This window comes from Nelusetta ayraudi, unplaced genomic scaffold, assembly GCF_046127955.1.
Source record: "Nelusetta ayraudi isolate G7.1 ecotype Tasmania unplaced genomic scaffold, CSIRO-AGI_Nayr_v1 ptg000006l, whole genome shotgun sequence".
In the NCBI taxonomy this organism is placed as follows: domain Eukaryota; kingdom Metazoa; phylum Chordata; class Actinopteri; order Tetraodontiformes; family Monacanthidae; genus Nelusetta; species Nelusetta ayraudi.
The window spans coordinates 212,501-239,245 of record NW_027466056.1 but is presented as its reverse complement, the minus strand read 5'-3'; the positions used below and the strand labels follow the sequence as shown (position 1 = coordinate 239,245).

The 26,745-nt window shown below is 46.1% G+C and overlaps 2 protein-coding genes across 2 annotated transcripts in view; one reads left to right on the top strand and one right to left on the bottom strand.

The window, feature by feature from the left end:
• LOC142879398 (dolichyl-diphosphooligosaccharide--protein glycosyltransferase subunit TUSC3) overlaps positions 1-22,917 on the bottom strand; it is a 49,471-nt gene extending 26,554 nt beyond the window's left edge. Inside the window, exons 1-2 of the mRNA XM_076012672.1 lie at positions 22,759-22,917; positions 1,420-1,589 (exon numbers count right to left, since the gene is read on the bottom strand). Of these exons, the coding sequence (XP_075868787.1) occupies positions 1,420-1,589; positions 22,759-22,863 (275 nt within the window). The 5' untranslated portion in view covers positions 22,864-22,917. The remainder of the gene's footprint in view (positions 1-1,419; positions 1,590-22,758) is intronic.
• The window catches only part of LOC142879473 (ras-related C3 botulinum toxin substrate 2), a 199,292-nt gene that overhangs the window by 129,142 nt on the left and 43,405 nt on the right, over positions 1-26,745 (top strand). The window lies entirely within an intron of this gene.

Sequence of the window (26,745 nt, the reverse complement as noted above, 5' to 3'; positions counted from 1 at the left end):
ACGGTTCTGCTGCGACTCAAATCAAAATGAATGCTTTATTTTTTATTTAGCCGGGGCTGGGTTTCATAAAAGCACTCTGCATCTTTTTTTTTGGAGAAGAGCCCTTTATTAATAAATGAATCAATGAGCGGCTACATAAACACAGAGTGGCCGTGTGTCCAGCAGCAGCGGAGAGACTGACGTCGACTCTCCAGGAATCTCAGTTGCTTTGCACCGCTGAGATAAAAACACTGCGATAAAACACTCAATGCATCAGAGTCACTGCCCATTCTGTGCTTTGCCACCTCAGACGCCCTCTAGAGGACACAGAGGGTTCCCTCGCTTCCTCCACCAAGCTTTCAGCAAGCTGCACAACCAGTCAGGAGCTAACTGGGAGCTATCTGGGAGCTAACCGGATCCAACTGGAGCTGAGTGGACCAAACTGGAGCTAGTGTGAGCTAACTGGAGCTAATTGGAGCTTTCTTTCTGGAGCCAACCAGAGGTAACCGGCACTAACTGGAGCTAACCAGAGCTAACTGGAGATAATTGGCGCATTCCGAAGCTAACCGAAGCTAACCAGAGCTAACTGGCGCTAACCGGCATGAACTGGAGCTATCCAGAGCCAATTTGAGCTAATCAGAGCTTTCTAGAGCTAACTGGCGCTAACTAGAGCTAACCAAAGCTAACTGGAGCTATGCAGAGCCAATTGGAGCTAATCAGAGCTTTCTAGAGCTAACTGGCGCTAACCAGAGCTAACCAAAGCTAACCAAAGCTATGCAGAGCCAATTGGAGCTAATCAGAGCTTTCTAGAGCTAACTGGGCTAACCAGAGCTGTCCATGGTGCTGAACTACAGCACCCTGACAGTCGGTTCAATTCCTTTTAAACTCTGCAGTCAAATGTCTGATGTTGTATTAGCGTCTTGGGGCTGCGTTCGCTCGTTCTCTCGCTCGTTTGCTCGTGTCTGCCGTGTCTGACGGAAACATGATGCAAGGCCCATTTTGTAAATAACAAGTTTAAAAAAAAAAAAAAAAAAAAAAAAAAATCTCATTGAAAAGCGCGGTGTGTTTTTTTTTTTTCTCTCTCCACACTTTTAAAAAGCCCCTGATTGCACTGGCAGCTCAGTGTGTTTGGCCTGGTTCTGGTTCTAGATTCATTCTGCTGTTCCCCTCCAGGCCGACATAACCTACATGCAAATGTCAACATGACCCAAAGGTTTGTGTTGGTATATAAGGAGAGAACACCCCTGGTGCTGCGGCTGTTACTGCTGCTGTTATTAAGACCAACAAACACCGGAAACTAAAGAGGAGCGACCTAGTTTGACCCTAGATTAGGAAATAGGTGTGTGTGTGTGTGTGTGTGCGCGTGTGTGCGTGTGTGTGTGTGTGTGTGTGCGCGTGTGTGCGTGTGTGTGTGTGTGCGTGTGTGCGTGTGTGCTCCACCTGCAGACGGAGCACTGTCTCTGTGGCTGCAGGGCCGTGAACATGACGATGACGGAGTAGTTCCTGGGCGGCGCCTTGACAAAGCGACGGAACTTGTCTCCGTTCATGCGGATGACAGAGCGACGCGATGACCACTCCATCATCTGGTCCACCTTCTCCGACAGCAGGTTCTGAAGACAGAGAGAGAGAGAGAGAGAGAGAGAGAGAGAGAGAGAGAGAGAGAGAGAGAGAGAGAGAGGAGACAGACGGGGAGAAGAGAGTCAAGACCGTGTGTCTGTTTTAATGCTTTTAGGGGACAAAAGGATGAAAAATAAGCCTCAAATTGGGCACAAACGGTAAAGGATAAACTGGTCAGCAGCGGGTCAGTGAGGACGAGGAGCTCCTGATGGAGACCTTCACTGGTTCCTTTTCTTCGTTTTACACTTTTCACTTCACAATCACTTTGTGATTAACAACAACCTTTGGAAATCTCGGTGTGAGCGACTGCAGCGACTGAAAACCACACAAAACCTCAGCAAGCATCTGAGCCGTGTGACGTCACCTTGAAACAACCTGTTACACCGGGTATGCAAAAAAAAAAAAGAAACACAAGTGAACAACAACAACAACCTGGACTCCAGGTCGTCAGAAACCTTCAAAGTTTCTCCAAGGACAAACGACAACGAAAAAAACTCAAAAAGCCAACAGCTGATCGGAGTTCTGCAAAGACCAGCACCTTCATAACCACCGTGTGTCTGTGTGTGTGTGTGTGTGTGTGTGTGTGTCTGTGTGTGTGTGTGTGATCGCCAGTTCACAGCAGGAGCCTGTGAAGTGGCCGCCAGCAGCAGCCGTAGCTTCTTTACCAAAACGCTGCGCGCTGATGACTGATGAAATACTGCGGCCGCTGATGAAACGCTTGTTTTCAGACCTTCTGCACATCAAAGTGTACAGCAAAAAGGCAAAAGGCAAAGAAAAAAAAACTGTTTGGGGGGGGGAGGCACTTTCATTTACGCCGTCTGGCCTACATGTGTGATGAAGGCTCTTGGTGCATTTTCACACGCGGGACTTTTTAACCATGTCTGCATGTTAAACACCACCAATCTGTTTATTCACCATATGACCATTAACTTACACACTAAATATTACATATTTCTTTTATGTTGTGATATTTTCCATAAAAGTGAGTAATGACCCAGTAAAGTCAGACATGACGACACACACAGTGGGAGACAGTGAATTCCATTGGAGCGTCTCTGCAGTTGTGTTGTCCCAGGCTCGCCCAGCGACAGGAGCTGGTCTGCCACGGCCTCGTGGAGCAGCTTCCTGCTTTTTGTAGTTCACCCACATTCACTTCATCTTCTGCGGCTTTATCCAGAGTTGGGTGGCAGGGCCCAGACTTCCCTGGCCCCCGTCACTTCCTCCAGCTCATCCAGCCCAGAGACCTCGTCCCTCCAGCGAGTCCTGGGTCTCTCCTCGAGGCCTCCTCCCAGGTGGGACACGCCCAGACCACCTCTCCAGGGAGGCGTCCAGGAGGCGTCCCAAACAGATGCCTGAGCCACCTCGATGCAGAGGAGCAGCGGCTCTACTCCAAGCTGCTCCTGGGTGACTATGCTCCTCACCCTGTCCCTGAGGGTGACCCAGTTCCTCACCCTGTCCCTGAGGGTGACCCAGTTCCTCACCCTGTCCCTGAGGGTGACTGTGCTCCTCACCCTGTCCCTGAGGGTGACCCAGTTCCTCACCCTGTCCCTGAGGGTGACCGAGCTCCTCACCCTGTCCCTGAGGGTGACTGTGCTCCTCACCCTGTCCCTGAGGGTGACTGTGCACCTCACCCTGTCCCTGAGAGTGACCGAGCTCCTCACCCTGTCCCTGAGGGTGACCGAGATCCTCACCCTGTCCCTGAGGGTGACTGTGCTCCTCACCCTGTCCCTGAGGTTGACCCAGTTCCTCATCCTGTCCCTGAGGGTGACCGAGCTCCTCACCCTGTCCCTAAGAGCGGCTCTAGCCCAGCCACCCTATGGAGGAAACTCATTTCGCCCGCTTGTATCCGCAATCTCGTTCTTTCGGTCACTACCCAAAGCTCTTGACCGTAGGTGAGGGGAGGAACGTAGATCGACCGGTAAATCCAGAGCTTCGCCTTACGGCTCAGCTCCTTCTTCACCACGACAGATCGGTACAACAACAGCATCACTGCAGACACCGCACCAATCCACCTGTCGATCTTGTGCTCCATCTCTCCCTCACTGGTGAACAAGAGCCCGAGATACTTGAACTCCTCCACCTGAGGCAGGGTCTCTCCACCGACCAGCAGAAGGCAAGCCACCTCTTCCCGGTTGAGCCGAATGGCCTGTATTTACTATGGCAAGTCATTCGCGACAGACTCACTCGCAAGTGCAGCCTGAACGAAAGAGCAAAAAGGCTCTTTGAGGGGTTGGAGTTAATTAAGTGTAACAAGTGTATTTCGACGACGATGGTGACAAATAACCAACAGGCACAGCAGTCAAAGACAATGTGTTGCAGGTTTAGTTTTAAAACTCGTGAGTGGGCAAGAAATGTATACATCCCGTGGTGAAGCTCATCCGGCTGCTTGCCTTACACGATGAAGACCAAGTTTGAAGACTTGAAAGAGAATAAAGCGGGGATTGTCCTGTTTAAGCAGGAATAATGCATTTCGTTGTCCTAGGTTTCTTTAGTTGTTGCCGCGTTGTTCCTCAATTGTCTTAGGTTCGTAGTCTTGGACCAGTGAGAGATTCCTACTGACCCGGAACTCAAACTCTCCACCTGGTACTGAATCCTTCCACTGCCATCATTGTTTGGAACTGCTTCCGGTCTGAGTGAGTCCAGAGTTCCCACCGACTCCACAGCCATTCAAATTATCCTAGCCCCCCCCCCCCAACGCTACCTTTCAGGGACACAACACTACACACCCTCTGTAATGACTCCAAGTAGTTTGTGATGTTTGTGTGTCTGCAGCCGTCCAGAGTCGACTGCACAGGGAGCCGTCGTCCCCCAGCAGGAGGCGCCGTCAGTCCTGGATGCCAATCACAGTCAAGGTAATGATGCACCTCCACTGCACACACACGCACACACACACACACAGGCAGTGGCGCGTCAGAGCAGAAAGCAACCAGTCAGTCAAACTCTGGTGGAAAACTCAACAGCATCCAGCTAATGATCCGACGGCGCCGCCGTTTCCTTTTTTTTCGCCGTGTACATGAACGTGACGCAACCCCACAAAAAGTTCCAGGAGAGGAAACAACTGGCAAACAACCTGTTAAACCACATTTAAAACTGCCACTGTATGTATGTCACACACTGTCAATACGCACAACTGCAATGTACAGAATGTCATTTATATACAGATATAATCACACAGATTTTATTTCATTTTATTTTAATGTTATTTTATTTTATTTATTATATTTATATTAATTATTATTATATTTATATTAATATTAATTAATATTAATATTAATTATTTATTTAATATATATTTATTATTTATTTATTCTAACCCTAACCCTTCATAGTTTAGTTGTCTGGCCTTTGATTACACTACCTGTAGTTGCCTTGTCAAGCTGCTAGAATCACAAATTTCTGCTGGAGATCAATTAAGTTATCTATCTATCCATCTATCTATCTATCCATGCATATATCCAGATCAGGAAGATAGATGGATGATGGATGTCCTCCTCCTCCTCCTCCTCCTCCTCAGAGGTCCGGTATTCCTCACCATCACCATCGGACCAAACCAGCAACCCCCCCCCCACGACCCCCCCGGCCAACTCCTCGACCGCCCTCCCCACAAACAGCCGGCGACCACTAAAAACATTTATTTCCCAGCCCGCTGAGCAGCGAGGGCGTCGGGATGAATCACAGCGGCCGTCGTCGTGAGCCAGAGTTGAAGAAGCTCGACCGCTCCACCAGATTTCCCTCGTTTTTTATCCACATCGCTACTTCCCATGTTTCCCCATCGCACCTTCATCTCCCGGTTTTTCCTCTCAAATTTGATTTCATGTCTAAATACTGACAGAGGACCAGCCAGGGGAGGCTGCGGACCATCAAGGCGGTCCAGGGACGGAGATGCTGCTGAGCTTTGGACCTTGAGAAGCTTCCTTTCACTCGGGACCTTTTTCTTTGATTGTGTGTCGTGAAAGGGGAATGATTCAGCATTTTTGTACTGCTGTATTGAGTTGTGTCATAGTTGGTTGATAAATAAACAGAACCGTTTATTCCACATTGAAGAAATTTGACAAGGTCCAGGTGAAGAAGTGAAGTTTTTGATGGATTTATTCTTCTATTGGCAAGCAAATGAACAAACAATGGCTGCTGCTGCTGCTGTCGCCTTTCTTGCCCTGGTAAAAAAAAACACAACCTTTCCCGGTGCTGCCCCCTATGCCTGGTAAACCCATAGAGATCACCTAGTTACACGTTTCCCTCAAAAACAGCAGAATTAATAAGCATGCTAAATATCATCATCAAACTGAAGGTATATTAATCAAGTCAAAATCAATGTAATATAAATGATACAGAGCTCCTGGACCAACCAGCAACCTTCTTACTGTGAGGCGGCAGGGCTCAGCGCTGCGTAAATCCCATTATGTCCTAACTAACTATTGGGAACGTGATCTTGGAAACAGCCTTTATTGCATGGCTGACCTCCACCAGGGAGCCTGGAGCAGCCAGTACATGCTGGACTGGGACAAGATAGACCCCCCCCCACCACCACCACCACCAGTCACACGCAGGCTGGATCTGTGAACCAGGCTCATGACAAAGCCCGCGGCTTCTGGCCCGATCCCCCATTTGAGAGGGGGAGAACGAAAGAGCGAGAGAACAAGAGTGTCCTAAACGGAGGTCTATTGTAGCTCCACGGGTCTCGGATTTGGCCATCAAGAGCCCCGACGCCGTCTCCCCATTCGCCCATTGAGAGGATGGGGGGGGGATTACTGGAAATTGGCTCCGTGTAACGATGAACAAAGGCCTCCTCGGCTCGCTCGCTCTCTCTCACACACACACACACACACACACACACACACACACACACACACACTCTTTTTGCCAGAAGTTGAAAATAAAGTTCAATTTTTTTTTGTGTGATGCTGATTTGGGGATTTTTGCGCCGCTAAAGGATCATCTGCAGAGAGAGAGAGAGGGGGGGGGGAGAAAGAGGGAGAGAGAGAGAGAAAGAAAAGAAACTGGGAGAGCAGATCAAAGCAGCGATACTCGTTTTTTTTTCCCTCTTTTCTTATTACAGGAAGCGAACGAAAAGGAAATGGAATGGAATGAAATGGGGACGAAAATGTGGGTGGAGGAGGGGGGGAGGGGAGGGGAGAGGTAACCGAGAGGTTAAGGACGGCTTTAGGGAGGAGGCAGGTGGAGATGTCACAATGAAAGGTGACGCCAACCATAAAGAGGAAGATGAATAACGCGGGGAGGAAAAAAAGAACAAAAAAAAAAAACAGAGCGATGTGATTTCCACCATCAGGAAGACCGTGTGTGTGTGTGTGTGTGTGTGTGTGTGTGTGTGTGTGTGTGTGTGTGCTGATTTGGTGGATTCTGTCAACACACCCATGATGAAGTCTGGGGTCAGATTTCTTCACCGGTTACTCGAAGCAAACTGGGCCAATAAGAAGTCTGGGTTTTGATAAAAGCTTAATATAGTGCCCATAAATACATTAATAAAAGAGTGTCATCGCAAAACAAAGCACATTTTGAAAGTGATGTTTGGTGAAAGACAGCTCAGGTTGTCACTTTATCCACAGGGGGAATCATTTGTGTTTGGTTCTTAAGTTTTCACTTTATTCCAAAAACTTTGTTTATGCAGAACCTGTTGGTGAAAGTGAGGTTCTCATTTGATTAATCCCCATGTAAAAGTCACTTTACTAAAGCCGAGGAGGATTTACAGTATCTTTCAGTTGCACTTCATTCCCAGTAGGGACATTTGTTTGCTATTTTTCCTTAAACTAAAGATCGTTTTTTGAGAAAAAAAAGAAAAAGAAAAAAAAAAAAGGATTTTATTGTCGTCCAAAATCGCCCAGCCCTAATTTATATACAAGACTCGCCATAGATCAATAGGAGTCTTGCTCCCAGTTAGCCACCATATTTCTAAGGAAGCCTGGTGTGGACAATCCAGCTGCCTGGTGAATGTTGCCGTTCTCAAACAAAACCAACCAAGAAGAAGAAGACAGTGGACGAGGTGTCCAGCTTTGTGCTTGTCGGCCACTGTAGTTCACTGGCAAGCTGAGGAGAAGGAGGGGGGGGGGTAAGAGTGCTGCAATCTAAAATGCAACCACTAGACGTCACTGTTTCTTCTTTAAAATCTCCAAAATATGAGGCAGTGGACCTTTGAAAAGCAACAAGTTTCAACTGTAAATATCGCAGAATGAAGCAACAGTTTCTGCAAACAAACGCAAACAAACGTTTTGCCTGTAAGGTTTTGCTGGTGCTGCTCCGTCTCCGCCTGGCCCAACATTGACAAACCAATACACGCTTGTGTTTCAAACCCACTGATTTATTTTTTTTATTTTTATCATCACTGTTATTATTTTCTTTGTCAAGCCACAATCTGTGAATCACAGAGTGACTCTGGGGGAGGAGATTTGTCAGCTTATCTGCCTAATAACAATTATTGAATACAAATACTACTTTTTTTCCTTTGCCATCTCGTCATTGCCCCGCTTGTCTACACACTCGTCAGCCCGCAATGATATCATCCTAGTTTTTTCTTTTCTTTTTTTCTTATATCCCATTTCAAATTCCAGCTGTCGCTATCGTCGACGCCTAATACATTAAAAGAAATTTGTTTGAGGCTTCCCCCCGCCCCCTATTTTCTTATAGATTTAAGCTTCTGGCAGACATGTTTTGACATTTTTAATCTTCACGCTCACACACTCACACACATCCTCAGGCGTCGGTTGAAGTATTTTGTGTTTTGCGACTAATGGAATGAAACGGCTGACATCATTCAGACGCCAGTTGGGGCGACGGCTTATCATCTCATCGGGCTGATAGGAACAACAACACTAATAAAAAACAATAATAACAACACGGGCATTCATTTGACTGAGGCTGCCACTTCCTGTTTGATTCATTTTTTTTTTCCTTCGCCGCTCTGGACGTCCGCTCACTTCCTGCCTGCTTGAAAAGAAAAAAAGCCCACGTTTTTTTTTTCCTTCTCAAAAATTGACCGACTGAACGAGCGCCAAGGACCATCGGGCTGCGCTAAGTGTTCCACTTCAAAAGACTCCTGCCTCTTTGTTACCGAGTCAAGTGACTCCACAGCTCATTAGCATTCGGCTCGCCATGAGATCCCCTTTCTTTTTTTTTCAATTTTCTTTCTTTCTTTATTTTTTTCCAGTTTTTCCTGGTTAGAGCGAGAGTGCGAGTGCGATCACGGAGAACTTAAGGACGTGCCGCACCGTCGCATCATTAACCGTCTCGCATTAAGAAGAAAAAATAACATAAAATGAAAAAAAAAATTAGAGGAACGCTTTGAAGGCCGAGGAGGCCGCCGATGGAATGATGTTTCAAAGGGTTGCGCCAATTAAAAAGGTAGGATTGGAATGCACGCAGCACCTTGAGAGCACTGGCGGTGGTGAGGAGGAGAGAGGCGGGGGGGCGAGCGAGGGAGGGAGAGAGAGAGAGAGAGAGAGGGAGAGAGGTGGAGTCATGTCGGAGAAAAAGGATTGGACAGATTAGACAGGAGGAAAATGAGCTTTCACTTCTCATCTGAAGCCACATTTTCCTCGATGACACGTCGTAACGCAACAACCAGCCGGCGGCGGCGGCGGCCACCAGTCTGCTGCGTGTCACATGATCAAATCAGATCCAAGAGTTCCGACTGAACACACGGCACGGACCGTTCAAAACGTACTGTGGTGCACGACGCTGAAGTTGGCACCACAATGGCAATAGAAAACTGGTGATGGAAACAGATAAACATGGAAAAACCTCTCAAGCATGGCTAAAAGGTTTTGACTCTCGTGAGGTGGTTTTCACACGTATCCATATAGAGCAGGGGTCCCCAAACTACGGCCCGCGGGCCACATCCGGCCCGCTGCGTGTCTCTGTCCCCGGCCCACGTGAAGGCAGTCATAATCTCTCCCCCCCCCCGTCAACGAAAAAATATATATACAAGTTTATACAAGTAATCGAAGAGTAAAATACAGCAAACATTCCTGACAAGCAAATAAGCGTAAAAAAAACAAAAGCAAACACAATTCTCATCAAATCTTCACGAGAATTGCCACACCACTCAAACTGAAACGCCAATTGAACTTTGTCGAAACTTTAAAAATATCACTTTTATTTTGCAAAAAAAAACGTCCTGGAAACGCAGCTACTGTCACCGATTGTTGCTGGAAACACAATTTTTTTTTTGGCGTAATACGTGGAGCTTTTAATGAGAAGTAAGCGGACGATACCTGACCCTGCAATTCCAATAAGGCGGCTTGTAAATGTATGGAGAGACTCTCCGTCCCTCCGGTTTGGGCCTAATCCCTCCCAGCCAGTGGAAAATCTCATAGTCATTTTTATAATCCACGGTTCGGACCAACCAACCAAAGAAACGGCTGGCGAAAGCACAAAACTACCTAAATGTAATTTGAGTGCAGGGGGGGGGCAGTAGCTGCAGTCTTTAGCAGCGCCAGGGGAGGAAGGAGAAGCAAGTGGAGAAGACCTGAAAGTTTCCTGGGGTTGACCTTAAGCAAAGGTCGAGGAGTTTCGGAGCCTGCTGGACTTTGGAGGTCAGTCGGCTTCTTCCCCTTCCGCTGCATGTCACAGCCGGCCTGACCTTTTCTAACCACCTCTCCCTCCCTCTCCTCTTCCTCCTCTTCCTCCTCCGCCGCTTCATCCTCCGATTCAACGCCGCTCTCTGACACACAAGACTGCGCAGAACCTTTTCAGTTCACTCTTATAAGTCCAATGGGTGTGGAATTTGGCTTAATTTATGATTTTTATATTGTCAAAAGCTTAATATACTACCTATAAAACATTTCCTACTCTGAGAACAGCTCTTAGAAATATAAAACAAGGCTCTTGCTCCCAGTTAGCTGCCATCTTGTACCACCAAATTTCTAAGGAAGCCCGGCGTGGACAATCCAGCTGCCTGACAGCATCGCGTTTGGCATTTAGGCTGAACGCTGGGGTCCTCAAGTAAGCCAACAAAGAAGAAGAAGAAGGCTGTAGTTCACTGGCAAACTCGGGAGGGGGGGGGGGGAGTGAGGGAGCGCTGCAATCTAAAATGCAACCACCGGATGTCCCCGTTTCCTCTCAACATATCCAAACATTTCACACTGGAACTTTAAAGCTCGACTAGAGACAAAGGAGAAGAAGAGGAGAGGAAAGAACCCCAACAGCCGCATACAAGTATACAGAGAACACAGTTGTAATTGGTCTCATTAGCCTTTGAAGACTAGCGCTGTCGTATTAGCGTCTCATTGCCATGAGTTTAATGTGCTATTTAATTAGCCCGCAAAGTCGTTTGCTTTTTTTTTTTTTTCTCTCTCCGCAGCTCAGGTGAGAACTCCAGTCTCACCAGACCCATTACGCAGCAAAGAACAGAGGCTTTTTTTTTTTTTTTTTTTTTATTAAAAGCTGCCTTAAAAAAGAAACATCTCTGGAAATATCACCAGGGTGCTTGGGTTTACCGAGCCGGGGAAGCGCTGACTGGCCGGCAGAAGGACTCTGAAACAGGAACGAGGTCCCAGCTGCGTGCGGAGCACCTGTCGGGGCCACGATGGAACACTGGGACGCATCCACCCTGTCCAAATCCCCCAGCTTGCTTCACTCTAACCATCGACAGCTGCTCCATTTCTCCTTCCCACCAGGTCAGGAGTCTGGGTGTCATCCTCCACAGCACTCTTTCCTAGTTTCTAGGAGCTTCCGCCTTCCTCAGAAGAAGGTTTTATCACGATCATTTCTGGCATTTATTGCGATAACGATAAAAGTGACGATTAAAAAATATACAACAATTCTATTTCTGAAACGGCATTAAAAACAACAAAAAAAAAAACGCTTTTACACAAAGCCGGATTAAAATAAATAAATAAATCCTGTTTACACGGATACGCTGGACACGACTGAAAACCATGTAGTACCTATGCCCGGCCTGGTGTGGCGCCGCAAGTTTACTCCCTGAAGGCGGTAGAAGAAGAAGAAGAACGCCTGGAGCACGCTGGGTTTGCAGAAGCAGTAGCTCGCTAACAACATTAGCGCCACAGAGAACAGAAAGAAAGATCGCTCTTGAAAAGACGGTGTGGATAAACAAGTTCAACGTCTGCTTCGAGTTCCTTTAGAACACAAAGCCTGAAAAGGTTCCATGCTAAAATTGACTCTGGAGTCGTGCCAGTAAAAGTTCGCTAACATTTTTTTGCGTTTCCTGCCTCAACATCCCGGTCCGCCGACCCGAAAGAAAATAAATAAAAAGTAAAACAGGATGTTTGCAAACCGTTTCCGTGGTGTTTATTGTCACTTTGCACACGTAATTACGTCGTCAGCACGAGTTTATCGTTATTACCGTGAGATGACATATTCTTACCGCGGTGAATTTTTTTGACGATATATCGCAAACGCCGATATATCGCCCATCCCTAATGTCAACAAGGTAAGACCAGCTAGCACGTTAGCATCGGTTGAATGAAGCTGTCGCTGTTTTGTGCAAAACAAAATCATTCTAAGCCCGATTAAAATATCTTGCAAAAACAAAAACATTAGTAGATAAATAAAGGCTCTTTCATATTAATTAATGCTTGATTTTGATTTTCTCTTAACATTAGCCTAGCCTATAAAAAAAGAACAATTTGTGTATAATAAATCTGATGTTTATTATAATACATATACTTTTTTTGCCTGAAAAATACATGAGTGAAAGATAAAAAAATAATTGCAAATTAAATCACAATTAGATTATTTTCCCTAATGGTTCAGCCCGCAGTCAGATCCTCTTCCTCCATCCACCTCTCCGTTCACCCCGCCCACCTGGCTACCATGGAGAGCCGAGCATTCGAGCTAAGTAGCTTCATTTTATGTCACTTGTGTTTTATTTCGTAGTAGGATTTAGAGCAGTGTCGTGGTGAAATACCGGCTGAGACAAAAGTCCAGAGAGTTGCAAAGTTGCTGGATTTTCCTTTCCTCCCCCACTGCCATCACATTGCAGCCGCACAGCGTCTGGGAGCCACTGTGACTCACCGAAGGAGGAAAGTGCTCGCAGGAAACCTCCCTGATTATTCTGGAATCAGACTCCGGCTGCAATTTCACCTCAAATAAATTCGCCGCTCAATAGCCACGGATTGCTGTGCAATTTTGTGCTCAAAGTGCGACTTTGCACTGGGATGAAGATGTTGTTGGCGGTGCGATAAACTGCAAAACTGGTTAAGTGCGGGAGAATAATACAGCTGCTGCTGCTGCTGCTCTGCAGTAGCAGGCTTCCACTCTGAGCACATTTCTTTTCACAGGGGACACTGAACAACAGGACACTCAACTTTGAAGGTAATATCTACCAGATATTTGCACATTACTCCCCCCTCCATCTAAAATTGACCTGGTTATGCTGACGGAGAACAGAAACCCCCAGCGGAAGGAGGAGCCGCCGCTGCAGGTCAGTTCTCCCTGCGGCCACCAGGCTGCACAACTGCACTCAATAAAACCATCTTCTCTCAACCACTTTACATTTCGTAAAGGTGCAACAAAACACTCACTTATATGCTGGCATGATGTCAATAAATTTTATTTTTATTTCATTATTTCTTTTTCATTCATATCATTTTTCATTCTCATTTTTGCTGCTGTAATTATACAAATTTCCCAGAGTCAGAGTGCAGAGCCTGGCTGCCATCTATCAGCGGGACACCCTCGTAAAAAGAAAAGAACATCTTTACATTTTGTTGTACAATCAAAGTCAACGACTCGTGAAGTTGAAAAAAAAAAAAAAAGCAGCAGCAAATTCTCCAGTTTGAGCTGATTGAACTCTCGTCCTGTGTCTCCTTCGCAGCTATTTACAAAAATAGTTGTTGCTGGGGTTTTTTTTTTCCACGAGAGAATCTCCCAATTTACCCAGCAGCAGCAGCAGCAGCAGCAGCAGCAGCAGCAGCAGCAGCAGCAGCAGCGGGCGGCAGCGGCTGCAAGGCAGACGGGGCACTTTCCAACTTTTCATTTTTTCCCCCCTTTTTTTTTTTTTTTTTAACAACACTGCTGTGTTGTTTTAAAGTGTCTGGGTTTTTTTTTTTTTTTTTATCGTGTTTGCCTCAGCAAAAATGAGAAAAGGAGTCAGAGGAGACCGCCGCTCGACATCACTGCCACCACTGGCGTGATTGCACCCATGCTCCCTGGATAAATAAAGGCTTTCTGGGAAAGAAGGAGGAGGAGGAGGAGGAGGAGGAGGAGGCTCGAGGAGAAAAAGAAGAAGAAGGAGAAGGAGGAGAAGGAGGAGGAAGAAGAGGAGGATCGAGGAGAAGAAGACGAAGAAGAAGAAGGAAGAGGAGGAGGATCGAGGAGAAGAAGACAAAGGAGGAGGAAGAGGAGGAGGAGGAGGCTCGAGGAGAAAAAGAAGAAGAAGGAGAAGGAGGAGGAAGAGGAGGAGGATCGAGGAGAAGAAGATGAAGAAGAAAGAGGAGGAGGAAGAGGAGGAGGATCGAGGAGAAGAAGACGAAGAAGGAGGAGGAAGAGGAGGAGGATCGAGGAGAAGAAGACGAAGAAGGAGGAGGAAGAGGAGGAGGATCCAGGAGAAGAAGACGAAGAAGGAGGAGGGAGAGGAGGAGGATCCAGGAGAAGAAGACAAAGAAGGAGGAGGAAGAGGAGGAGGATCGAGGAGAAGAAGACGAAGAAGGAGGAGGATTGAGGAGGAGAAGAAGAAGAAGGAGGAAGAGGAGGAGGATCGAGGAGAAGAAGAAGAAGAAGAAGAAGAAGGAGAAGGAGGAGGATCGAGGAGAAGAAGGAGGAGGAAGATTGAGGACAAGGAGAAGGAGGAGGAGGAGAATCGAGGAGAAGAAGAAGAAAAAGATGGAAAACAAATAAAGGCTGTGTTAACAACACACAAATCAATAATTCACAAGCAATGAGATCACAGCCAGGTGAAGTAGGACTCACCATCTCCTGACACACACACACACACACACACACACACACACACACACACACACACACACACACACACACACACACACACACACATGTACACGTGCACTTTGTCATGCATGACGAGAGAGAGAGCGAGAGAGACTGCAAGGTGATGCTGTCCATCCAGCAGCTTAGCGTGGACGGTGCATCTGCCTGCGTGTGTGTGTGTGTGTGTGTGTGTGTGTGTGTGTGTGTGTGTGTGTGAGCAGAACTGTCACATCAACACAGGTATGTCGGGGGGGATAAGAGTGAGACGTCTTATCGGCCGGCAGCCAGACACACACAGGTGCACAACGCACAACACTCAGCCTCATATCAGCCGGCGGCCGACCAGCTGACCAACGGCGACCTCACTTCCTGTCTGGGAAAACAGTGTAAATCCATAAATCCAGACTAATGTTGGAGCAGAAATAAGAAGGAAGGACCGAGATAACAGGGAGCAGCGCCACCCTGACAGAGACAGAGACAGTTTCCACGTCAGACAGTTTATGGTGCATGTTTGGGAAAAAAAAAAAAATCAAATCAAAATCAGACCTTCTTCAAACTTCCAACTTCCAGGAAGTGATGGCTGATATATATTTATTTTTTTTCTTTTTGCGCCACACTTTGTTAAAAAGTTTCAAATGTCAGACGCACATGAATAAGCGAGCGGTTCGTTGAATGAGTGACTTCACCTGCTTTTAGAGGCTGGGGGGAGGGGCAGGGGGCGGTGATGAGTGATTGGGCGCCGTATCAGTCGAGAAGAGGAGGAAGAAAGGCGTCGGCGAAGGAGCGAGCGGGAGGCCGGCTGACGAATGGAGGAGCCGCACATTCATTTTCCAAACAGCAACAGAAAGCAAGCACACATCACTCAAGTCTGACAACACGGCCCAGAAATTAACTGCTGGGAAATGTCAGGAAAATGGCAAAACTAGTCAGAGGGGAGGAGGAGGAAAAGGAGGAGGAAGAAGAGAGGCGGGGAGGAGAAGCGAGGAAGAGGAGGAGCTAGGAAGATGAGGGAGAGGTGGTGTGGGAGGAGGAGGAGCGAGGAGGAAGAGGAGGAGCCGGGAAGAGGTGGAGGAGGAGCGAGGAGGAGGGAGAGGGGAAGGAGGAAGAGGAAGTAGAGGAGGGAGCGGGGGAAGGGGGAGGAGGAGAAGGAGGAAGAGGAAGAGGAGGAGCCGGGAAGAGGTGGAGGAGGAGCGGGGGAGGGGGAGGAGGAGAAGGAGGAAGAAGAGAGGCGGGGAGGAGATGGAGCGAGGACGAGGTGGAGGAGGAGAATGAGGAGGAGGGGGAGGAGGAGAAGGATGAAGAGGAGGAGGATGAGGAGGCAGAGGAGGAGGAGTGGGGAAGAGGTGGAGCAGGAGGAGGGGGAGGAAGAGAAGAGAAGAGGGGGAGGAGTGAGGAAGACGTGGAGGAGAAGGAGGAGGGGGAGGAAGAGGAGGAGGGAGAGGGGAAGGAGGAAGAGGAAGTAGAGGAGGGAGCGGGGGGAGGATGAGGAGGAAGAAGAGGAGCTAGGAGGAGGAGGGAGAGAAGGGATATCTTCCGGCCCTGGAAACCCGGCCCGACTGCTGGGAAAACCGCGCTGGGCAGCCGCAGTCGTCTGTCAGCGAGGCAAAGCAGCCGCAGCAATGATTCCCAGCAGCAGCATCAGCATCAGGCTTGATGAGCGACGCCATAACACATCAGACCCAGTTCACTCAGCCACGCCCGGCGCCGGAACCTTCCGCCACGCTAAATAACAAGGCACCATTGTAGGGCCGCCGGTGTCATCGCCATCGCCTCCGCTGCCGTTTGAGCAACACAAGATGAGACGCAGAATAATCCCAAGACTGATGGCAGGCCGAGCAGAGCCGGGGAGGAGGTCCACGAGACAGAAGAAGAAGAAGAAGAAGAAGAAGAAGAAGAAGACAAGAGGAACGACAAAAAGCTATGAACAGAAGAAGGGAAGCTGTAAAATAAAAATAGGAAGAAAGAGGAGGAGGAGGAGGAGGAGGAGAAAGACGAGGAGGAGGAGGAGGAGAGGCTATTTTTATTTGCTAATGTTATTTAAGGTTTTTCAACCGCTGTATGGCAGCACACTGGTGTACTGTGAGATAATGTCAGGCGCGCTGGGAAAAATGATGCAATTTCACTAAATTGGTTAGAAAAAAAAACAACATATATTTATATTTTTAATTGCGCAGTCGTGAGCGTCTTTTGAATGGGAATGCGAGCCTCTCGTCCCGGGAAACCAGCTCCGTGCATCTGAACAGGTTCCCCAGGTGTCACACTGACGGACCCGTCACTAAATGAAGACACTATATTGTCACGATTAACACACACACACAAAAGAAAAAGTCTAATTTTATAGTATTATAGTGTATATGATAGTAGCGGTGGATTGCCACGGGATTCATTCAATGCGGCTGAGAACAGTGTGGGAAAAAAACGCAGCGCTAACGTGTGCTAACGCAACGACTCGCACTTCACGGGCACTCCAGTAAATTAGCCGTTCATTTACATCCAACTCTGTGGGCGGAGCCTGACCTTCTTCTGGAGAAGACGCGGCGGGTGACATTTCACTTGTTGAGCCGCTCGTCTTTTCATTTCACCTCCGGGAGTCACAAACTGCTAATCAGCGATTCTGCTGACCATCTATGTCGGTCGGAGAGGCTGCACATTAAATTAAGATTCAGGGTGGGAAAATAAGAGGAAATGTCGTTGGAATCCGTCTGTGTGTTTGCCCGTCTGTCTCTCCCAGCGTTAAACATGGATTTCCCCCCCCCCCCCATTTTTTTCAAGTACGGCAATAAATTACGGAAGCGCATCGCATTCACTGGATAAAAGAGAAAAAAAAAAATGAGGCACCTCGTCTCGTAATTGTGAGAAAAGATCTCAGAATTAGGAGATGAAAATCTCGCTTCCGTACCTGCGCAGCGTTGACATACTAATACTAATATTAACACAGTTTTAAGAAATGCAAGTGTTTCCCAGCGTCTCAAAGTGAGAAGGTAGTAAGAGCAGATGAACTGCGACAGCGCCATCACTGCCCACTGATTAGAGAGGATTTCCACAACATTTCCTTTTCTTTATTTTATCTCATAACCACTCGATTTTTTTTCTTCTTATCAGTACGATATCCTGATCTCAAAATGACACGACAAGTTTTTTTTTAAATCCAGGGAATGCAATGCGCCTCAGCGATAAATATGTATTATGTATTATAAATAGAGAGCAAAAAAACAGCGCAGGTAAAACTTTGTGCAAACAAACGTTCTCATCCGTCACAAGTTGCGTCTCCATGACAGTGTTTTTTCGCAAAAAAATAAAAGCAGTATTTCCAATATTTCAACAAAGTACAATCATTTGTTTGCTGTCGGCAAACTGGTCACAGGTCAGTGAACTGGTCACGTGACCATGTACGTCACGTGACCAGTGAGGTGTAAATCTAGAAAAAAAAAAAAAAAAAGTGTTTCCGTGACACTTTTGAGATATTCCTCCATATGGATGCGTGTGCAAAACCACCTGATGAGAGCATCGAAACCTTTCAGTCGTATTGGAGAGGTTTTTCCAAGTGGAGCTGTTTTCCAGCACCAGTTTTTTTATATGGCCATATTTAGGTTTGGCGCAACTCTAGGGGTCGTGAAAATGCAGGTATGGACAGACAGACAGACAGACAGGCAGACAGACAGGCAGACAGACAGACAGACAGACTGACTGGCGGTCCAGTCGTCCATAAAGTGCCACCAGGTGCAGTAATTAGCCAGGACCGGCACCCAGAGGCTCCGGCGGAGCGACGGCAGGTTTTTAACTACGAGCAGCCATCGCTGCGCTGGATTTTAAAGCCGTTTGGAAAAACTACAGCGCCGCTGAGCTTTTGGCAAACGGCTGTCGTTTATGGACAACAAAGAGTAAAAAAAAACAAAAAAAAAACGGTGGAATCTGCGATTTGAGCGCAATATCCTTTTGCTTTTGTCGTCGTCGTGCTGCTCTAATACCTGGATTTTTATACACAACAGTGAAAAGAAATACTGCAGTATGGAGTTCAGTGAGACTTTAAGAGATTTTTTTTTGCTGCAGCAAAGCAACACATCAATACAACGAGGCAGGAAGACGATGCAGAGCCAATCTTCCAAGTCTGACTGAATCCATTCCCTGCAACTAGAACAGGTAAATGTTGCTTCCGCCAGCGCTTCGCCTCATAAACCCTGGAGCTCAGACTCCAATTGTCCCCCCCCTCCCCGCCCAACCCCCGCAAAGGTCCTCAGTCGCTGGATTATTGCACCTGTGCGTGCAGAGCCGAGCCGAGCCGAGCCGGGCCGGGCCGGGCCGTTCCTCTGATCCACTCGTTCGCCGAGTCCCCATGGCGTGGCCCCGCAGCCTCCACAACCTTTGGGTGGATATACAACGCTCTCTCTTCCATTAGTCCTCCCTTTTGTGCTGCGCTCAGCCCCAAATATACTGAAAAAAAAGGAAGCGCAGCGCAAAAAAAAAAAAAAAAAAAAAAACGCAGGCGCTGGACGTGTGAGATCACGGCCGAGTCGGCGTGATGAACACGGCCGCGCTCAAGTCATATAAATATTCTTTCTGCCCGTCTGACTGCGTCCCCTCCCCCCCAGGTGCCCCCGGACCAGGGCTTTCAAACGCACGCGCACGCAGCCCCGACTTCCTCATTTCATTTCCTCCTCCGTCGCCTCGGCCACGTACCTTTGGGCTACAGCAGGTGCAGTTATCCATCATTTCAAATAATATTAATGCGCCGTACTTTTCTGTTTCCTCCGGACGCATTTGCAGCCCGCTAGCGCGCTGAAATCTAAACCAGCCGCTGGGGACAGTTTGGTTTCAACTACAGTAGTTTGAGCCAATTCACAGCTGTTGTTTGGTTTTTTTTGTGTTTTTTTTTTGGGGGGGGGGGGCTCAGTCAACCAGCAAGATGCAGTTTCAGGCCACAGACACCAGGGGCTCCAGACTGCCCCATAATGGTCGCATTCTGCCCCGGAAAATTTGAGACAATGACAGTAAATGTCAATGTTCCAAATGCATATCATCGTCATATCAGTTTATTTGCTGCTGTGGCGACACCTATATTAATGAATAAATAAATCATCGATAGTCAAATGTATAAGCCTGGTGGTCATTAAAAATAATTATTGTTGAATAATTGATTAATCTTAAAAAAAATTTAAAAAAAAAATCATATCTTGTTGCCGATCAGTTTTCTGATCTATTCGCAGATCAGGAGTTTGTGGATCTGAAACATCGAAGTTTCTGCATTTATTGTCAAAGTATTTATCGGCAACACGGTGAAGATGAGAGGAAATGTAAAAAATTACTTTGCAAGTCCAGAGAGTTTCAGTTACGTTGCAGCTTTTGGTTTGTTTACGTTTGTTTGCTGTCAAGAATGATCGTTCTATTTTTTTATCTTTGATAACTTGTAAAAAAAAAATATATATTTTGTCTCCTCCGTCCAATCATAACGTGCCATATTCACTTGAAGCGAACTGGTCATGTGACCTCGTACGTCACATCTGCTGATGTGAAGAAAAAAAAAAAAAGTGTTTCGATGACACTTTTGCGATATTCCTCCATATGGATACGTCTGGAAAAACCACCTCGTGAGAGCGTCAAAACCAAGAAAAAAAAGGTCTTTATTGCCATATTTAGGTTTTGCACAACTCTAGGGGTGATGGAAACGCAACCAGTGATGACGGTGAGATCGAAGCGAGGAAGAGCGAGCGACTAACTAACTTCAAAGCAAATCTTCTTTTTGAATCAACAATTTGGAGCGCTAATTTGCAACCGTTTGCCGTCGTTTCTGTAGCAATGCTGCGTCCGTTGTTTGCCGGAATTTGAAAAGGAAGCTCAGTTAAATGTGAAGGAATCAGATGTGTATGTCATGCAACAGCGGCGCTACGTCTCACTCGTCCTGCGACAGACTCGCACGCAGCCCGAGCCGTTAGTCCTATTAACACCTTGACACGGAGAAACAGACGAGCTCATACCTCGGAATCGCCTGGTATTAGAGACGCCGTTAAGGTGTTATGAGAAATAAGAGCCGTCTTGGAACAAATTCAAATTACCCAGACGTGCCCATCAGCAGCCCCTGCCAGTTATTAACCGGTGAATCATCAAGGTCCCCATCTTACTCCCATTTGCAGCTGATTACTTTCATCAATTTGCAGCCCTTCAAGGGAGCAGCCTCCGCGACGACTCGTCGGACAAAAACTTCACTGCACGCGGGCACAAAACGACAGACTTAGCCATCTGTTTGCAGCCTCCAGCAGAAAAAAAAAAAACAAACAAAAAAAACCACCGGGTTTTTCGGCCTCCTGCTAAAACTGGGGCTCCGTTGGAACTATCGCTTCTCTTCTCAGTGGTGCGGGCGGAGCCAACGCCTGGTTGGATGGTTGGTCACAGAGGCTGAGGTATCAGTGGCCCTCATGCGACATCAAAAAGAGCTGATTTCCAGACACATGCGCTCATAGCACTTCCTGTCTGGGAGAGTTGTATGGGGGAGAAGACAGAGTTGGCAAGCATCTCGTACAAGCCGCGACCTTGATTGCTTTTATAAACTCTAAAATTGATATCGCTGCCGTTCAGAGCGTCGCCTCCCGTTAACGCTGACAGTGACGACCGAGTTTCAGCCCATTATAGGTTTCAGCTTGTCGTTTGCTTCTGGCTGCCTCAAGGGCACCGCGGGTACATAAACCCAGCAAGACAAAAGACGGAACAATTGTCCATACGGACCCTGAAGGAATGAATGCACCTAATGACAGCTTACACCTGTCTCACTGACGTTTTTCCAGCTTGATGAGGACGATGATGATCCCAGTGGGACAAGAGCCCCTCCCAGCTGCGGGGAGGGATAATTGCACTAATGCAGTCATACAATGACAGAACACAGACAGGTTCACCGGCCAACTAGAGTATCACCAGGAAATCGTTAAGATTTCCCCCTCGAGAAATAAGAGTGGGACCCGACAACCCCAAGCTTGTAACCCTGTCCGACTGCCTCATGCATCAGTGTTCAGGGGAAAATTGAGTCTCAATTTGAAAGTCTGTACTTGCACACGAAGACATATTAGTATATTATTTTTTTTCCTGCTTCGTTTCACTCTCGGGAGCAACTGTGTAGAATTTGCAGTTTTTCCCAGTTCCAAATCACTTGAATTTTGACATCTGATTCAAATTAAGCGCACAATTTGATTTGATTTTGTATTGGTATTAATAAGGATCTCAATTAACTGCTGCTATTATCAATAATTACAGCGGGTATGGCCAAAGGTCAAGACTGTTTTGTTTGTTGCATAAGTGACCACTGATGCACAGGAAGTTCTCTGAAGGACTCATCATTTAGCTTCCAATAAAGCTGTGACATAAAATAAACATACTTGGACAAAAACATCGTACAAATTAGCAGTATTTTTTTTTTTCCTCAAGATTTTTTTTTTGGTCCCGTTGCTGCATAGACAACCAAATGAAAAATCTACTGTGATGTTATGAAAAAGTAATGAGTGAAGTTTATTTCGTTTCAACGTCAAATCTAAATCACAGCAGCGGTCAATAAAGCAGGTCGGGCAGCGGGCAACCTCGCGGGTCACAGCAACAACGACCTTTACCACCAGAGGAGGTACAGATGAAGAAAGAAAGAAAGAAAGAAAGAAAGAAAGAAAGAAACAGCTGCTTCCTGCTGGTGCCAGTTTCAGCGGAAACTGACACCTTTCACAACGGCAATGCAAAAAAAAAACAAAAAAAACGGAGCTGCATCGCCGTCTAGCAACTAGCAAGAAACAACTTCCGGTATTGCCTGTTTTAACACACCTGACGTTTACCGTCTTGCAAAAATCACAGACACAAAATATACACTTAAACACTAAACGCTGGTTTCTAATCCACTCTGCTGAGCGCGATACAACTGGGGTGACACGAGCATCCCGGAAACCGCGCTGTCAAACCGGCTATGTGTGCAGTTAGCCGCGTTAGCGCGACCTGCCTCTGCGCCGGGCGCACAAAGCTGAACGTGTCCTCACAGCGACGGAAAAAAAAAAAAAAAAAAAAAAAGGTTCGACATGCAACAGTTCACCACGTCACTTGTCCAAACACACACTGGCACACCGGGTGTTTATTTCACATTTTGACCGTGTTCGCCAGCGGAACACTCACGCTGGGACACTTCCGGACCGAACGTCAACACACACACCGGCAGATTGCACGGGCTCGCTCCCGTTTCAACAGCGTCAACGACGTCGGTTAGGGACATAAACTGTGAGCGGAGGTTCCGGGACTCACCTCTTTCTTCTTCTGTCCTCCCCCGGGTGGCAGACACAGCACTAGGACGAATAAAACGGCCAGGAGCGACATCCTGGAGAAGAATTGAGCCCCGACAGACGCCATGACGAAGAAATTGCCCTGTGCGCGAGACACGTCTCTGCCCTGTGATTGGACGCTGACTCGACCAACCAGCGGCACAGGTTTCTTCTTCTTTTTCTTTTTCATTCAAATTCGAGGATCTCTGGGGGTTGTAGTCCTATTGTAGCGTATTGCGTATGACTGTTACTGAATTTAAACGTTCTTTTCTTCGAATGTAGTTTCGTGTTGTGTGATGGAAACCGCTTTTGTCATGGAAGCGCGTTGAAGCCGTCGTCTTGTGTGACAAGTATAATGTATGACAATGTATTTTTTTTTCTCTCCAACGCTTTGAACGTTTTGCAAAGGTCAGAAGTAAAAGCTCAGCAGCAGCGCATATTAGCCGATACTAGTTTATCATATTTTAATGTCAGGCTGAATGTTAAATTAAAAAAAAAAGCATGCCAGTTGTAGTTTTCTTTTTTTTTTACTTACACAGAAAAAACAGTACATTTGAAAACAAGCCACAAAAAAAAGCAACAACAGTTGAACATACAGTAGATGAACACCTTGTTGTGAAACACTATGTCTGAATGCAAATGGGGGAAGGGAAAGGGAAGGGCAGAGGTAATCATTTTTCAAGTGTACGTTACAGTTACAGCTGCAGCTGTACGGAATCATTTCAGCTCTGTTTATAATTAGTTGTGTCCCTGAATCCCTTAATTGGACGTGCATTCATACATTTTATTCCCACAGTTTTGTTCTGAGATCGTTTTGTTCCAACGGTACAATTTTGTCTTGTTTTTCTTTTCAGTGTCATTCAGTCTATAGTGTGAGTCATTGAGTTGTAAATCACATCTCTTCAAACAGGGTCTCCAACAGGATGGTTTTCTTTTATGCCTCATTGCTTCAGACTAAATAATCACATATACATATGCAATTTGTATATAGTGTGTAAACATTGATTGTATATATATATATGGAAATATTCTATTTTTATTCTCATTGGAATATTCCAAAACAATTATACATACTTAAACTGTCCAGATGCCCTCAAAAAACTCAAACCTTCTCCTCCACCGAGTTGCACACTGTTCATACTTTATAGTTTATTTGTACTTCCGGTTGCACATTGTTTACTTGTTTACCCTTACTTTTACTTCTTCTGTAGTTTGTTTTTGTTCCTTTTGTTCCTTGTTTGGCCTGCACAAACTTGGTCAATAAAAATGGAATCAAGAAAAGCCCCTTTTCTGTGTCCATTTCTACTTTGTAATCGTTTGTGTTTATGTGAAATCGTTCACGCCACTGCCTGAAACTACATGAGCAGGCAAGGGACAGCCCATGCCTATATGTATATCTGTGTGTGTGTGTGTGTGTGTGTGTGTGTGTGTGTGTGTGTGTGTGTGTGTGTGTGTAGAAATAAAGTAAAGAATAGACAGCATCCTCATTGTCAGCAGCAACACTGTCACTGTTTGAAAACCGCTTTACTCTGTAACTTCACTGTGACCCAGTCGGTCTTTATGCTGCTCCAATGGACCAGCGCCACGTCTCTGTGCTGCCGTACGCGCTCATCGCTTGTAAAGCAGAGAGCGAGTTCTCCTTGAACTTTACTTTTCTTTGCAACACACACTTTGCACTGTGGCATCAGAATGCAAACGGCGCAGCAGCAGCAGCAGCAGAACAGCAGTTTCGCGCAATCAATGTAAATGGACGTTAAAGGTAAAGATCATGGCTGCAGAGTGCGCATCAGCGAAACAAAGACAATGGATACCTCCAAGCAACGCTATCACTGTGTGTGTGTGTGTGCGCGTGTGTGTGTGTGTGCGCTAATGGCCCCCATGATCGATGCCTAAGTGGCCCTGCGCAACATCGGCTGACCTGCGCAGTCTCCGCCCTCCTTGCAGATCGCAGCACTTTTCCAGCGTGGGCATTAGCCAGAAAACGGCACCAAAATGAACTTTTAAAATCATAAATTACTCATGGATTAAGTGATTATTTATACATGACCGGAGGAAGTCAACTGCGAGTCCGTTGCCCACACACACACAATTAAAGCGCTGAAATGGGCGCCCGGGATATAAAGTCCAATGCGCCGTGAAACGGCCTTGTTGAGTTGTGGACCAATCACGGCTGGCCGTGTGTTTTTGGAGGTTGGGGGCGGGGCGGGGACGGTGAAGGCGGGGGTTACAGGTTGACCACCGGGGTGGGGGTGGGGGGGGGGGGGGGCAGACACAGAGACAAACAGGCTGTTGGCTGTTTAAGGGCTGCTGGTTAAAGGTCCACTGAGTAAAATTTGCCTGAATTTAGGATTTTTATATTGGTAAAAGGTTAATACACTGATATACTGCGCAAAAAACACATTAATAAAAGGGTATATATATGTATATATATATATATATATATATATATATACATATATATATATATATATATATACATATATATATATATATATATATATATATATATATATATATATATATATATATATAGATAGGAAGCCTGGTGTGGACAATCCAGCTGCCTGACAGCATTTTTTAGGGTATTTAGGGTGAACACTGGCGTCCTCAAACACACCAACGAAGAGGAAGAAGAAGAAGAAGAAGAAGAAGAAGAAGAAGAAGAAGAAAGTAGTACACCAAATAAAATAGAATAAAATAAAAATTTATAAATGCACTCTCCAACTTTTTCCTCCACCGGAGGGAGTTTAGGCACCCGTGGGACTGAGCGGGTTAGCTTCAGCAGAAAGTGTTTCCATAGCAACCGAGCAGTAGCAGCAGAAGTCACGGTGGAGCTACGTCAAACGTAAATGCTCATTAAAGTGCTACGTTTTGGCCCCATGCAGTTCCAGCATTTAGGCAGGAATGTAAAATATACAGCTGCGTGAAATATCTCACTGTAGATATACGCATACACACACATATAGTATATACACATATATATTTGGGCTGTCACTCCATTAAAATTTTTTGATAACGATTAATCGCATTAGTGTCCTGAGTTAACTCGCGATTAATCGCAAAGTAATTGTTTTTGGTTTTTTTACCCTGCTCAAAATGTAACTTAACAATCTATTTATTGTGTCTCTTATACTCTAGGAAAAATTGCGGAGGACAATAAAAATTCCTGTGTGGAAATATTCTATTTTTATTTTCATTGAACATTCCAAAACGATTTCATACTTAAACTGTCCAAACAAACCAACAGAAACTCAAACCTTGAGGTAACCATTGAGGTTTACAAATAATTCATTTTATTTGTAAACTGTGTACACGTGTGTGTGTGTGTGTGTGTGTGTGTGTGTGTGTTAGTATGTTTGTTTGTTTCATTTCTCTCGCATACTGACAAATATACACAAATATGATCGTATTTGTCAATTGCTATACATATATATATATATATATATATATATATATATATATATATATATATATATATATATATATATGCGTGTGTTTCCATCTTTTTTGGAGGGGAAGAAAACAGAGAAACGTGAAGAAGACAAACCCCTCGTGGGGAAATTGTGTCGTCTTTTAAGAGCGAGACTGACGTTGAGCGGAGCGCCGGTGGCCGAGCGGCATTGTTGTGGATTTAATTGGCCGTGGAAATGAAAGGACGTCTGAGCACGTCTGGGGCTGCACGCAGCGGCATATAAATCAACAAGTAAATAAGAGCAGACAGTGTGTGTGTGTGTGTTGGGGGGGTCTTAAAAATCCTGTTTGCGGTAATAAGAGGGGAGGCGGAGGAGGGAGGATGAGGGGAAGGGAGGGACAGGACTCTGTATCAGCGGCTCCCTTTGAAAAAAACAAACAAACAATCACAAAAGTGTAATTAACTTCATTTTCGTTAATTAATGAGAAAAATGAGGACTGGAGAAGTAAAGAGAAAGAAAACAGATAATTTGCCCAAGTTTTAAAGAAAGAAAAGAGG